Source organism: Pundamilia nyererei, unplaced genomic scaffold (assembly GCF_000239375.1).
Source record: "Pundamilia nyererei isolate P.nyererei 1_Seehausen unplaced genomic scaffold, PunNye1.0 scaffold00192, whole genome shotgun sequence".
NCBI classification, from domain to species: domain Eukaryota; kingdom Metazoa; phylum Chordata; class Actinopteri; order Cichliformes; family Cichlidae; genus Pundamilia; species Pundamilia nyererei.
The window spans coordinates 18,062-34,533 of record NW_005187593.1 but is presented as its reverse complement, the minus strand read 5'-3'; the positions used below and the strand labels follow the sequence as shown (position 1 = coordinate 34,533).

At 40.3% G+C, this 16,472-nt stretch overlaps 1 protein-coding gene across 1 annotated transcript in view; it reads left to right on the top strand.

Annotated features, from left to right (window-relative positions):
- The first annotated feature begins 147 nt into the window (after positions 1 to 147).
- The window catches only part of LOC102210289 (ras association domain-containing protein 3-like), a 30,761-nt gene continuing 14,436 nt past the window's right edge, over positions 148 to 16,472 (top strand). The window contains exon 1 of the mRNA XM_005747230.2: positions 148 to 674. Within this exon, the coding sequence (XP_005747287.1) occupies positions 552 to 674 (123 nt within the window). The 5' untranslated portion in view covers positions 148 to 551. The remainder of the gene's footprint in view (positions 675 to 16,472) is intronic.

Genomic DNA, 16,472 nt, shown 5'->3' with positions numbered 1-16,472 from the left:
ATCCGCGCCACTCAAACTGGGCATCGGAGCGCTGATTGGCCAACCTGTTGTATTGGGCGAGGTTTTATTAATTGTCAGGCAGGGGATTGGCTGGCTGGAGTTATCGCACCTAATGGGAGTGGTCTTACTGTAGCCTCGCCTCGCTGTCACACAGACTCATGCATTTAACAGACGGCGTGTGAGTGGAACTTGTGGGATTTCTTCATTAGCACTTTCGTAATTGGTCTATTAGTTATAGTTGCTGACATTTCTGCTTCGTAGCAGCTACTAGCTTCATTTTCTGTTTATAAATGGAGAGGTTTGATTGAGTTGTTTTGACTATGCCGGTGGAGTAAAGCGAGGAGGAGAAGAGGAAGGGAAGAACGGGAGAGAGTTGAGCGGATTTGAAAGAGGAAATCATTCATTGCTGGTCGAACAGCGAAGCCTGCGGACAGAAACAGAGGGAGGTTTGGCCATTTACTGAGGCTGGAGTTTGTTTAGAGCTGATATTTGTTTTCTTTTGGGTGGTTTTTTGATGTGGCCGGTTCTCAGTGGAGAAGTTTTTCCCGCAAATGACGTGGAATAGCACGATGAGCAGTGGCTACAGTAGCTTGGAGGAGGACTCCGAAGAGTACTTTTTCACGGCCAGGACCTCTTTCTTCAAAAAACCCTCCGGAAAAATCACAGAGAAAAAGGTAAAGATTAAGAATACACACACACACACACTGTCTACACAAACTCCCTGTAAGCTGCTTTTCCTTATAAAGAAGTTGTTCTGTGTTAGAGAAGCTTTAAAGTCCAGCTGTCTCATTCAGATATGGGCGTCGTTCCGTACTGCATTAAAAAAAATCTCTCAAACCTACATTTCCCTTATTTCTAAGAGATGCTCATATGAAGAAGTAAATAAACAAACAGATTTTTCACTTACGTAGCTTTACTTAAATCCGGCATATAGCCAAAGTAAAACTAAGTAGCCCTTCAAAGTTTATCCACCACTTTTATATTTTATTCACCTGTTGTGTCCCTTTAGCTTAAAGGAGCAGAGACACTTTCAAACCCTGCAATCCTGTGAATTGTTCTTTATGCTGAATTTGTTAGCGGGAGCAAGTTTCCACTTTATATTTTACCACGTTGAGCTGTCCCTGTAGTGTCCCTTTAGCTCGAGCTATGAAGTTGAAAACATAAAATCATCAGAATTGTTAATGGGGTTTTGTCAGTGTACAAGCAAGTTTTCGGAATATTTGCATAACAACCTCCCATTTGTGGCTTAATTCCTTTTTGACAGTTTTAGCAGCAGGTTTAACCTACATTAGATTTCATAACAGGTGTCCTTTGTTGCTTATTATATTACAGGAGGTCATTAAAATGAAGAGACATGTATAATTTCAAGGATTGTATCCATTTTAATCACTGCATATGGGAGATTATTTCAGCAAAACAACTCTTAAAATACATAAGTGTGGGACTGTAATCAGCATAGTGGTGATTAGATGGTGTCAGATGAGACCACCACACCCCCAAGTCAAGTCTTTTCCCTGCAGATTGTATAAATTAGGGTTGGGCTGAGCTCAGGATTGAAGTACAACTATAAACATTCAGCTTTATCATGTCTGGAACTTAATAAACAAGGTCGCTTTTCAGATCTTTGACTTACTGCACTCCTAAAGTCACACACAGTATCACAGACAGTCCTGCAGACACAGCTGGTTTGTTCCACACTCAGCATACTGTAACATAATAGAGCTATTCTTCTTGTCTGCCCACTTAAAGTGTGTGTGTGTGAGAGATGAGGAGCTTGCACATTCTCCAGCAATGCATGACCCTTCACGTTTCCATAACAGGCCTTTAACACAAGCCCTCATTCCTCATGGAAGTGTGTGTGGAGTGAGAAGAGGATGCACAATGTGGCCCACAGAGCGCTGCGAGAGAGTTTGGGACCTGTGGTGTCTTAAACTGGACTCGAAAAGGGGGCGCTGGCTGCTGTGTGGCGGTTTCCCACATGCCAACAGTAATTACAACTACAGCGGGGACGTGTCCCCTGAGGAAAATGTTTGCGACCTCTGTATAAAATTGCTGGTTGTGTATCGGAGAATAGATGGTTATTGAGAGAAGATGTGTATTTGTGTTCACCGCTGAGCTGTGTGGAGGTAGTAATTGATTACTTTAAATACTGGCGATGGTTACAGCTAAAGAATCTGGGGAATGTGCTCACTGCAGTAAAGACGGTAGTGTATGAAACTGGGGTTATGTCAGTATACCCAGGGGAAGCCTGTGTGTCTGAGGTAGACCTAAAGACACTCACATAATGAAAAAAATTAAACTATGCTGGTAAATATGTCGTCAAATTAAACGTGGCTGCCACCCTCTTCTAAGTTGTGGCAACTCCCTGCAAGTCTTGTTCTACAAATGCATTTATTTTGGGGAGGATGCCTAAGGCAGGGATCTTCCTCAGCCTCAGACGCAAGCGGCAGGTCATTCCTGTTAGACCTCCCTTAAGTCTGCTAGGAGGGTTCATGTGTAGTTGGTGTATTTTGCACAGTCACCTCTGATGACAAAAGCTGCTACAGCGGAGTGCCAAATTTCATTACACCGCATCTCAGGTCCTTTACTCCAAATGTTCTCCCTCAAATGCCTCAGGACAGTACTGTGATACTTGGCCCAGACCTGCACGACCTTGTAAGTGTTGCACCCGTGACTCATCATGCCTTACTTCTGTCCTGGAGGCTGCTGTTTGCTCCTAGGTTTTATTCGTAGAGCCAGCTCAAATCACCATCTAAGATGTCGTTACTTTCTGGAGACAAAATATATGAAATAATGAAAGGCTTAAAGACATAAAGTGGCCCATAAAATTGGTATCTTGGCCAAAATGATGCACAAGTATAGCTCCAATTGAGCCTAAATCTGGTTTGTTATGTTGAAAATGTTATTTATGTGTAAAAAGTACTTCTTTTGCTGGTAGCAGCAATAGAACCAATTCTGCTTTTCCTATGTTTTCTATGCTTTTTCATTTTAAAATCTGCTGTATAGCAGCTGAAATGAATGGCACATTCATGTGTGTTTGTATGAATTAGAAAACGAGGAAGTCCAGTTTGAGTGCAGTTCTATCTTCAGCTCCACCACCAAGTGTGATACTTACAGTAACAGTACAAACAGTAGCAGCACTACATAGCCTCCCCATTTATAGTGATCAATCAAGAGTGGCGTTTTTCATTTGGTTTACGACAAAGTGAAGTTTAATAAGCTTGAGTTTAAACGGAGAGGAGGACGACAAATAAAGAGTGATGGACCGATTCTGGACGGCCAACCAGGGAAATGAGATGTAGCAGTCAGGCCGGAGGAAGCTTTATCTCTACACCCACGCCTGCACACATCCACCTTTTCAGTGTGTGAATGGCGTTTCTGTCGGGAAAATGTCATGCTGACCAGTGGTTCTGTGTGTCTCATTCAAAAAACACACAAGGCTAATCCCACCCCAGCCCCCAGGACGCTGACACTGGACAGCTAAAGCAGCTCATCTTTAATTCAAATCATGCTTTCAGACTGTAGGCTCACTGTGCGCTGTTTTCCCGGCAGTTTCTGATTCTTCCATAATTAGTCCGATTATGAGCTGCCGTCAAATGTTTTGTAAAACCTTTACATCACTGCAGGAATATCACTTGATTTATTGAATGTCATGTCCCTTTGAGACTGGAAATAAATACACTATGGAGCTGCAAAAAAGGTGAAAATGTGAAGAAAGGCTCCCAGTTCTTGTTGGGTGAATGGTTTTGTCATTTAGATAACTGGATTATGCTTGATTCTGTTAGGCTGTCATATTTATTTGGAACATCTTTGGGTTTGTCTTGATGGTACGGATGATCTAATACACTTTGCTCTGACAGTGGTAGCGTTGTGCTTGAGTAATGCATGGATGGATGTCAGCAGTTGGGTCTTCACTTACCCGTTTCAGCTGACCATGAATAAGTTAATATCCTGTGGGGTCAGGTATCAGTAGGCGCTCCCACATGGAAGTTCCACATTTTTAAGAATTGGGGGGTAATTCAGAGATATGATATTTGACTAGATCAGTTATTCCCGAACTGGAAAAGGCCGGGATCCAAATGGTTTTCTGAAAATCTTCTGCATCCATCTGAAATCTTAAAAAAAACAAAGAAGGAAGTAGGTACTTGTTTTTTCACTGATTCATTTTGTTGCAGTTGATTCAGATTTCCTTTGCGTCTTTCTGCCCGATTTTTTTTTTTAACTTTTATTTTATCAAATGAATTTTCCATCCTCTACATGATATGAACACACAACAGCTTACCCAATGTGAGCAAAAGAAATCTCTAGAATCCAAGTTCAAACCTTTTTATTAAATTTTTAGACTCATTATCTGTAGTTTTTAAATCATTTCATTTAGCAGGAGCCTATTATGCTTTACCTTGTTTGCTGTGGTTTATGTATACTGGTATAATAGCTTAAACATGGCCAGAGTTTCAAATAATGAATAACTAATCATAAACAAGCAGGATGAGACAACTTTTTATACTCTTGGGTCAGCACCGGCTCCCCTCAGGGCTGTTTTCTTTCTCCTCTGCTCTTCTCCCTGTACACCAACTGCTGCACCTCCACCCACCAGTCTGTCAAGCTAATCAAGTTTGCAGATGACACCACCGTTATTGGACTCATCTCGGACGGGGACGAGTCTGCCTACAGGAGGGAGGTTGAACGTCTGGTGTCCTGGTGCAGCCACAACAACCTGGTGCTGAATGCCCAGAAGACAGTGGAGATTATTGTGGACTTCAGGAAGCACACAGCCCCACTCCCCCCCCATCATCCTGACTGACACCCCCATCACCTCTGTGGACTCATTTGACCTGCCTCCCCTCAGGCAGGAGGCTCCGGTCCATCCGCACCAGAACCTCTCGCCATAAGAACAGTTTCTTCCCCTCTGCTGTTGGACACATGAACAATAACCATATGACTGTTCCCACCACTAACACATGACCCTACGCTGTGTCACTGCATCATTCCATGATTGGCACTGATCACCACCTGCACTCATGTATATATCTTTCTACGTAGCACTCTTAATTCTTACTCTCATGTATATATCTCATGTATATCTCATGCACATATCTTTCCACGTAGCACTTTTAATTCTTATCCCTACTTTTATTTTTTCCATGTCTATTTAAGTGCTATTTATGACACCATGTTTGCACTGAAGCACCGCAGCAATTTCCTAATGTTGTAAACCTGCTCAACATTTGGCAATAAACCCCATTCTGATTCTGATTCTGATTCTGATATGATGTCACTGAAACTGCATATCCTTGTATGGTCATGAGCACAGAAGCCCCGCCCACCTCTGAGGCTGCTCAGTTATGGCAAAAATCTTAATTACAGTTGTCTCATTCAATATTGCCCTGATTATTTAGCATGATAACTGTGTGATTAATTTAATAACATTTTTAAACATGTATTATAACTGGGGATTTCCTTGATTATTAAATGTTTATTTAAATAGAAAACAAACACAACAACATACAAACATTAATAATCTCTCCACAGATTGCCCCAATCAAACTTTGTGATGGTTTATCTAGATCCTAATTACTGCTGGCTCCCTGTTAGTTCAGTTAATGAACAGTGAAGGAGGATGGTTAACCATCTACTGCTGTAAAAGAAACCAAAATAGCAAATAAAGACCTTATTTTGTTCTAATAATCCAGAACCCAGCTCTGCCCACCTGCTATTTAAACCTTTTGTTTAAGAGATGCAGCCAATCAGCACAAGCCTGGCTTACAGAAAATTATTTGAAGCTCAGTTTTCTTGTGTAATAAAGGGGGGGGGACTTTTTGGTTTTGTAAATGTTGCACTTAAAAAAAACCTTAAAAAAGATATGAGGTATACCTTAGAGAATTAACCTCATTACTTACTCATCACCACTCCTAATGCCTGAATTCCCAGCCTATAAATCATGAGTACTACATGACAACTGCAGTGTTAGACTCAGACTCATGAGAGGAACTTGAATCTTTTAATGTGCCAGTCAGAAGCAGGAAGTTGCTATTGCTCAGCTCGTGTTGATAAATATGACACTGTTAAAGGAGGTAAAGACAACAGTGCTCAGCAGTATGAGCTACATCCAGCCTGTGTCAGCGTGTTCGCCCATCAGATGAGCCTGACGTGACTTTGTATAGCACGGTGTGAGAGAATAGTATTTGTTTGTGGATCCTCCCCCTACTGTTGATCATTCACTTCCCCTGCTGATAGATTTATGGTCCAGTATATTTTCCCGGACCGCACCCTGTAGCCTTCTCCAGGTGTTTTGTTTTTTCCCCCCCTCTATCTTCTTTAGAATGGCAGGTATAGTAACAATTGCTTCATATGTCTGGTTAGACCAGTATTTGTCCTGCTGGATTTACCTTCTAATCAGATGTGATTTTTATGGGAATTTCTTCAGGAATCCGAGTAAACATTAAAGTAAGGCCATTTTCTGCTATTGAGCTTAGATTTTAACCACCTTATCTCGTGTGTGCGTGCGTGTGTGTGTGTGTGTGGGGGGGGGTTGAATCTCATGGTTTTTGTCTTCAAGGGTACCTGATAGACAGACTGACTGACTGTTGTAGAGGTTTACAGATAAGGATTTTATCTTTCCTGTTCGTTCTCTCTCTTACTTGCTGTGAACTCCTGCTTCATATGTCTGGTCAGACCAGTATTCCTGCTGCCACAGCCCAAATTGCAAATTATTCCCACTTTATTTTGTAGACTTCTTACATTCTTTTACCTGCAAACTGAACTTCCTTTCCTCTATTGGAGAACATTTATTGTGTTTTTGTTATGTCTAATAGCAGGGGTTCCTAGCATTTTTTTACTTCACCGGGCCAAATATAACTAAAATGCAGTTATGACTGTTCAAATAATTACATAGATGGAAAATTAGAATATCTGTTCAGGGATAATGGGGTTCAAAGTAGAGATGTTGCTCTCACATCTGAATGAGACATTTTATATTGGTTTTAGGCCTCTGAAGCGAGATATTCTAGGCATGTCTGACAGGAAGTAGACCCCGGGGCACACCCAGGGCAAGGTGGAGAGATTTTATCTCGCAGCTGTATTGAAAACCCTTCGGTGTCCCATGGAAGAGCTGAAGGAGGTGGCTGCCTCAGATCCACATCACTCACATTTTTTGGACTGCTGGCCTTAAAGAATAGTCTCCTTTAAGATTTCAGCTTATGAATACCTTATACATTAAACAAAGAATAATAAGATACGTTTTGTCTTAGTTAACTTTAAATATAATTTGTTATCTCTTCTAAAATCTTCCCATCAGATGCGGACGGGCAGATGTACATGCATACATGCTACAGTTGCTGTCATTTGGTTTTGTGGGATTTGAACCCAGCTTCTCCAGATGGAATTTCACAAATCAGCCCATTATATCTTACTTGTTTGGATTCAACAGATGTGGTCTTAACACTTCTGATTGGCCAAAGATCCCAGATCTCAGGTGCAGGAGTATAGTTCCTCTTTCAGACTTCTTAAATATAGTTATATACAGAGAGGTTATTATAAACTACTGTTACACACGCATTGTTTGCCTGAATTTTCATAGAATGAAAAATGACAAACAAATGTCCAACAGACTCAAGTTTAATCAAATTAAACGGTCTTTAGCCAGCCTCCTTTGTAGTATAAGATCCATGTGATGTGAGATTGTGCCGAATTGCCCAGTTTGAGAATAGTGCAGGTAACATTCAGTTGTCATCAACCCAAGGAGAACTTTCACTTAAATTAAAAAAGAGAGAAGAAAGCTAAAGTGAACTGAAGTGGAAACTTCGGCCAATCTCCTGGCCTTATCGCTATAAAATGACTATTTCTTTCCAGTTATGCCAAAAACCTTTGCCTACTCCAGCTTTTAACATACTGATAATTAAACATGAGCATGTCTGAAATGTAGCGTCCTGTATTTCCTTGTTTGGATTTTCACAGTCAGTTGATTTGACTTTAGGGAAGAAAGTAATTCTTTGGAAATAGTTTGTTTACTTTGAAACCTGAGTTGATGACCGATGGCATGTCATCCAGAAAGACTTGACGTTTGTGGTTAGAGTCAGCTGGAGCGACCAGAAGAGAGGAAGTGATTATATCATAGCCGTACTTCTCTTTCAGCGTAAAAAGTCTCAATTGTTTGCACTAATTTCAGTTTAAAGTCTTTTCACTGTGTAACCAGTGGATTTTTATAAAAACGTGTATACAGAGTCAGTGATTTCTGCTGTGGATGGCCAGCGCTGATTTATTTTTAAAACGCCACCTTTGTTTTAATCCTGTGTTGTCTTTCCTGTCTGTGTGAATCCAATCCATCTTTTCTCTCATTCCCCCTCTCTAGATTTCCTTCCTCTGTCTGTCCAACATGTTCTCACCTCCTCCAACCATTCCCCCTTCCTCCATCATTGTTGTATGTCACCGTGGTCTGTTCTCAACCCTATATCCTGTTCTTTCTATAACAAGGCCACCCAAGTTTTGTTGGAGTTCACTAACTGTAGCCATATTACAGATTTAGTCTTGACTTGTTCTGTTTGTGTCAGTCTTTCTCTCTTGATGCTGCTCCAGGATTGTTTTAAATTCTTTTCATTGGCATTGCTGTCTTGTCCACCTCTCACAAGAGTTGGTGGCATGCTGCATCATAAATAATTGTAATGTCAAATTGTTTTTTCTAGCAGAAGTCATTCTACCATCAGAAAATCCTTCTTCCTTTTTTTTCCTGCTGCTGTCACATTTGGTTTTGAAACAGTTGTCACAGTCCAGACAGTTGCTTGTACTAGTTCTTGGTTTTGTAGTACAAGTACCCAGTTTAAGCTTCTTGTCCAATATCATGACCATTAAGTCCTAAAGGTTTTAGTTTGAATTAGAGCTGGTTTGTCCTTGGCTGTCTTTGAACCGTGCCAAAGACTACTGGGCCACATCCATAGATGCAGATTAAACTCATGGTTAGTGTTTCCCACACAGACTTTACTTTGGCGTGCTGCCTGGCTATACATATTAAAGGCTGGCCAACTGTTTTTCAAGTCATTTTGCATTTTGTAGTTTTTTATTTTTCATCTCTTCAAAAGAACAAGACAACCATATTACTAGTGAGCAATCCCCTTGCTCTTATTTTGAAACTTTAGTCATTGCTAACGATCTATTGGTGGCCGTTTCCACCCCCACCTACCAGCAGACCTCAATGTCCTGCGTGTCATTAGGCTTTCTCAGAAAGTCCTTCATCCGTGGTTGTGAAAACACCAAATTATGCTCAAGTTAACACAATCTTAACTATGGAGACCAATAATGATTATGTTTACCCCACAAACAGGCAGGAATAACTCTGGATAGCAATGAGGCTGCCATTATTTTTTTTTATCATTTATTATTTCTGTGCAAGCTGCAAAAATTGTTGATTATTTCTGATCACTAATCAATATTCAGGGCTGGGGAAATACAGTAATAAAGCAAAGCAGTGCCCTGTCCATGCTTTTATTAAAAAAAAAAAAAAAAGACAAACAAGGACTTCAGGCGTGTCTTTCGTCAGTCTGTGATTATAACTTCCTCAGCTGCCACAGTGAGGAGACCTCAGGTTGGTCATCTGGCAGATCAAGCATCATGTGATTGTGTGTGAATTGCAGTTGTGTTTAAAGTCCTCTCAGTTAACCTTTAGTGTGTTTAGACTCACAGCTTTGCCATGCCAACCGTAAACACTGAGGTGGTGTTAACAGAAGGTCTCCTTTCAGTTTTGTAAATGCTGACATTGAAGGCCTCAAAGCTTTCATACAACTTGGAAAAACCAGGTGCTGAAAGTTGTCTCTAAACTGCAAATTGTGTTTCTATCTCGGTGAACTAAATCTTTTGGTAAATGAAGGCTCAACATGCCCAAGAAGAATGTCATCACCTTGATGTTTAACTTTTCAAGGCTGCTTCATGAGATCAGAATATTATTTGTGATACTAAGATTAATCACTGTAGCTGATTGTCGTAAAGTTCACAGTGAATCCTTTATATGATGTAGTTGCAGGGTAGGAAGTACCTCAATAACTTATTAGATTGCCTGGAATAATATTTTGTACAGAAATTGCAAAATTACAAAATCGTGTTCCCCAGAGGATTGATCATTCTCACATTCATGATCCCCTGACCTTGTCTTTCAAGGCTATAATAATGGAAATATTCATGGTTTTGAGTGCAGTATTTTAACAGCTATTACATGGATTGCAATGCAGTTTTGTACAGGCAGTCATGTTCCCCAGAGGATTGATTCTTCTGACTTTCAGGATCTACAGACTTTGCCTTTCAGGGCATTATTGGTTTAAATTGTACAGTTTTGATTTAAACGTCCCACCAGCTATTGCATTGAGTGCCATGAATTAACATGTACAGGGTTCATGTTCCCCAGAGGGTTTATCATTAGGGCTTTTATGATTTCCCTCAGGACCACAGCAGGTTAATCTTTACTGTTGTGAAGATTAGTTTGTGAAGCTGCAAGCTGAGCCGGGGCTTGCTGAAACTAGACGTAAAGAGCATAAAAATTCACCTTGGTGTTCTATTCAATATGACTTGAAGCAACAGATTGAGCGCATACATTTGTGTGGAAAGTGTTTGCAGAGATTATAAAGTGAGGGCAGGTTTCCCATACTTTATGGAAGCTTAGACCTGGAATCCACGTCCTTCGTTTACATGGTGAACCCTTTGAGACCTGCTAGCTATGCTGTTAAACCTGTCTTCACCATGCTTCGCATTTGTCTGACTTTCTTTATTATGTTTAAATGGCCCCTCAGGGTGAATTCTTAGCTTCAGATGCTTTTAAACACTGACAGAAATAAATTGACAAGGCCCTTCTGCATACTTTACTGCAGGAGGGCCTCGTAATTATTTTAGAGTAGTTTCAAAATTGAACACATCGACTGCTTCAACTCTAAAAACTGCCCTTTAAGATATCACTAGTTGTAGTGTTGCAGCTCATTGTTCTTTGAGATCAATCTCTGTTGATTGCCTCCAGGTTATATAAAGCTTTTTATGAGACTCTTGCCTTTGCCCTCACTTATGTTCTGCTTTTCCAAATGAAACATAAGTGATATTGTTCTCAGCCGCGTGGCCCTCGCTATCTCTTCAAACAGAACCAGAGTGCTTTTATTCCTGGAAGCACACACACTTATATACACAGACACATGCACACACAGGTCCTCTGCACAGCAGTGTTGTATAATAAGATAAATCTGCCTTTGAATCAAACCACCTGCGTCATGGAGAATATGAGGTGTTTGTCAGGATTGCGTGCATGCTGGAGACAAAGTGGAAGAGGAAAAGGATCAGAAAAAGGTCTTCATGACTTTATATATATTTAGCATATTGGAGAGTGCAATAAAGCACATTATTTATTGCCATCTGCACTATGCAATAAAAAAAACTTCTCCCATTGTTGTCCCTCAGATGTTGTAGGGGGCATAAAGTGTCCCTTAACAAAACTGGTGTTACTGAGGTTACCATTTATCAAGCATTAATGCATCCTCTCAAATGAGGACTTCCCTCTATTCTCTTTTTAGTGCATCAGTAACTAAAATAGATGAGTCCTCTGAATTTGAAGATATGTTTTTTTTTTTTTCATTACAAAAATAATCATTAGCTGCTGCAGCTGCACAATAACTCTTTCACCCTGCTCTTTACTTGTGAGCCTGCTCATGGCTAATGATGAATCACACAACCAGCTGCCTGAAACAGACACGTTGCTGCACGGCTATCATCCAAACTCACCGAACAGGTGGTCAAGAGGATCACAAACTATCACCGCCACCGCTAATTTATCATACCTCTCTGCGAAGAGACTGGCCACCTGTAGCATCACATTACAGGGTCAAAGGGCACCAGATGGAACGTGGATCTTACAATGTAAAGGTGTATATATATTTTTTTTTTCCAAAAGCATTTCTTAACTCAGGGGATTGGTATGCGAGCGCTTCCCCCTGAACTTAAACCTGATCCCAAAGTGTACCATCAATGTAACACGATGCAAAAGCAACAGGACAATATGTCGTTATTTATACTTGTTTGTGAGAAAGTGAGCAGTGGGCTTTCGTGCCCTGTCTGCTCTGTGTTTATATGACCAGTAATGAAGCATGCGTCGGCTGGTCCCTGCTGTTACCACCGTCTCAGATAGCACCCCTCAGTCACACAAGCTCATCTGGGAGTAGTTACGCCGGCTGTGATCTCCGGGGCACCATTATCAGCAAACCACAGCACACTTTGAGGTGGTCTGGAGCCCTCTTTGATGTGCAGAAGGAGAAAGTGAGACTCAAGTAATGATAAATTGTATCAGGTCTTCAGAGAATGTGTGCTGATGTGATGAAGATGGCCTTCTCTTGCAGGTTTTGAAGGTTCTCTTGTTGACAAGGATTTATTTATTTTTTATTGTTTGCACATGTTGTGGTAAATTAACGGTTACAGTTTTGGTAAGAAGAAGCTGCTTTTGGAAAGGAGGGTAATGAATAAGGACAAGATGAGTGAGCAGTGTTGTTTCTTATATAACAGAAATAAAGGCAGCATTTTAGTTGGTTGTGATTTCAGATCAAGTGTTGTGTATAAAGCTTTGAAGTTGCTAAAGGCAAGAAATCTTTTTTTGTATTGGATTTTATTGAATTTCTCTTTGAGCCAGCATGGAAACAGTCCCCTGCACAAAGGAGAGTAATTACACAAAGATGTCCCTTTCAGACCAACATCATGCTTGACTTTTTAGCCAGTGAACCTACCTGACCAACTCTCCCTAATAATGACCATAATGTATAAGGTGAACTTGTTGTTTTTATTCAGTGTGTGATAAGAAACTGGCAATTGAACCCATAAGGCCATCAGAAACATTTTGTGCAACATAAAAATGATTATGAATCACGGCTGCCTCAGAGACATTTTAGATATTGAGACAGCTGAAGCTTAGAGTGGTTTACAACTAGCTGTACTTCCTAATACGAACATGTTGTGTTGTACAACTGAAACTCACCCCCAACCTGTTGCAGCAAATGGCTGAACCTCCCTGAGCCTGATGCTGTTAAAAGGCAGTTTTTCCTTCCCACTGTCACCAAGTGCTTGGTCATAGAGGGCCATCTGAAAGGGTTTTCTCTGTATTATTGTAGGGTGTTTACTTCATAGTATAAAGCATATTGAATTTTAAATTTCATGTAAAAGTCTGGGTTTCTATTTATTATGCTGCACTATAACATTGTTTGCATACGGTGTCCTGATTCTCTGTAATTTGCTCGTTATCATCAGAGTGAAATGCAAGACATTCATGCACAACTGTCCTTATTTTCATTTCTTTTTCCAAAACAACAGACCTGCAGCATCTGCATCTGCTGCCCTTGGTACAATAGAAAAACAAGTTCTCCTCTTGCTGCTGTTAAAGTATTGAAGTAAATTAACGCCGTAAGAAATCTTTTCCCTACTACTTCATCACTGATCCTTGGCAGACGAGCTACCTCACCTAAGTAATCAGTTCATTAAAAAAGACGTGTTATTGGTGTGTCAGTCAGTAAATTTCCATATGCCCCACTCATCGCTCCATAACATGCATAACGTTAGGTTTAGCCCTGATGACAGTATGAAGACTCACAGACTTGTGTGTGAAGTAACCCTTCATCCTGTGTGTCATTTGAAATAGAGTAATCTTGGATCTGTCACACTGAAAACCTCCACAGTCTGTGGGGTTTTTTTGTTGTTTTTTTTTAAATGGTCTGGTGATCATTATCTTGGTGTGTGTGGTTTCAACATTTGGGTTTTTGCTGATTATAACCGAACCTGTGTTCTAGCTGATTTAACGTTGGTGTACGCTTGTATGGAGGTGGAGAGTTATTCAGACTCTTAAAAAGGATTTTCCACCATAGTGTAATTGGTGTAGGGCTGGTCTAACTATAGGGCAACATTACACTCTTCATCATAACATCCACTTGGAGTTGCATATCTCACAGGTATTGTTTGCTTTCACTATAATGCCCATCCAGACCCAGCTCATTGTTTCCATTGTATTGCCACAACAATTGTTAGCACTACTTTATGTAATTTAAGACTGTTTTTATAAAACAAACTATGAATCAGTTTAATGACTATGAATATGAGTAAATGATATGATTGCAACAAGCTCCTGACCTAGGTTGTGTAACTGGTTTAAACTGGAATTATAGTGATATGCTTTTCCTTATTTTCCTTCATATATGCACTTTTGTTGGACGCTCGTATAACATGGCCAGACTTGAATGATCAGGTCAGTGTCAGGGCAGCAAATCGCTGTGATTTCCTAAACTTTTCTAAACTGTTCGCAGGTTTGGATTGTTAGGTTTGAACCAATTTTCAGCAAAGTTGTAGTGGTGCCAAAATTGTCCAAAACTCAGCTATTCGTTGGAAATCAAATCAAACCTTTTGAAGCGTTAAAGATGGATGTAGCCTCTGCCATGGCACCTATTGGCTTAGGATGTTTTACAGTTGAAGACCCAAGCTGAGTGTTGGATGTGACCAGGGAGAGGTGAGCTTGAACGACTTGTGGTTAGGGTTATTTATACTTGTTTGTGAGACATGTCTGCCAATGAGCCATTGGACATCATCATAAAATGTATAGTAGGGTCACAGTGAAGCGAAGGTGAATGACATTTTCCTATCGATTTCTATACTATTGGAAGTCTTTGTGTAACCAGGGGAGTCACTGTGTGCTGGTATTTAAATAAATAAATAAATAAAATAAATATATAATATATGCACAGCCATTATGGATATAGTTTAGCCTTAAGCACTAAGGATTTCAGTGGGGGTTTTATTTTTAATGTTTTGCTAGCTTTATTAGCCTGTTTTTAACCATTGTTTACAAGACTGTATACTTTTACCCTTTCACTGGCAACTATTCAACTACTCAACTACTCCTTGTTCTCATATGAGCTTAGCTGTTAGTGTTATCTGGTGGAGTCTGCCCTGGACCTTGTTATTGTTTATTATCTGAAGTAGCTCCATCGAAGACTTGCCTCGTTTCTGTCTCTAATCTAATTTCACCACAACTCGCATGTTTGATTGGCTTAATATCTTCTAGTTAGCGTCACATTTGACTTTTGTGCCATTTTAATCAAAGCCAAGGTCAGGTTTATTTATACGGCACATTTCTAACAGCTCATGCTGCACAAAGTGCTTTACAAACGAAAATGCAACTAAAATAAGTAAAATGCACAACAATGATGGAATAAAATATAAAAGAGAAGGAATAATACCATAAGAAAATAAAAACAACTAAAACAATAGCATCGTCCCAACACTGTGTCCAATATGATCAGGTTGTAGCATGCTTTCCCTGTTCCCCACCAACTCTGTTTATATTCCTGTATTTATGGTGGTCTCCAGCACACTTGCAGCACTAAAATTGAATCCAGCGAACCTACACTCTGGCTTGTGTCACTGCTTAAAAATCTCACTGTTTATTCAGCACAGCATTACTGAAAAGGCTGCTGGATCTTTATTTAACATGCTTCATTTTCACTTTAATCCATCTTATCAACAGTACAACACAAAGCTAACCACAGTTGTGGTGATGGGAATGTACCTGGTCACATGGTGCTCGTGGTGGGCGTATAAATTAGACTGACGCCTACAGTATCTTCAGAAAGTCATAAACATGTGTGCTTACACACCCAACAGGAGCTCAATATAACTTTCCTGCAGGAGGAGTGTTAGACTGCCTGAGGCTGATTTAGTGTTCATGTTTTCAGATATGACTGACTCGCTGTTGCTTCATGTGTGACTCGACTGAGGCTGCTGTGGGGGGTTTGCCAGCAGCGAACCTTGTTCCACAAACCTTCATTGCCAGCGTTGTGTTCGTTTGCTTTTGCTTTCTTTGGCCGTGTTTGTCTAAATTATGACTGTGGCTCTCAGAGAGGTTGTAACATCTCATTAGAGGATTTAATGAGGCTGGTTTGTTTGTTTTTGTTTGTTTCTTTTGCATGAGAGTTGGCGATGTAGGACTCTGGAAAACTGGTTTGGGGTTCCTGTAGTCTTCCAGCTCCTCAGTAAACTTTAAACTTTTAAGTCTTATTGGTGTCTGGGTTTTTAACTCCATCAGACATCCTCGCATTAGCTTTGTTATTGTCGGTCAGTAACTTGTTTTCATGACCATCAGGATGAAAATGTTTTTTGTTTTTTTTGTTTTTTTAGAAATAACACTATTTTTTGGGCCGTACTGTAACTGTTGATTCAAATCAAGGATAAGCAATGTGACGGGAAATTATATTAGTTTAACCAAAACTATCAGCTATTAAGGTCTTTCTAACCCTGGGAAAATGTGAGAGAGCCCTGAAAAAGCGCTCCGTTTGTGTTCAACATCACAAATTGTCCTCTGGTTGTTGTTTTTCGTTGTAATCAGCGTGACTTTGAAACTAATTTATTTACACAGGCAGCATATTTTGTAACTGCAGCATGGATCCAACCCTTATGCTTCATTTCTAGCACTGCGGTGTAGG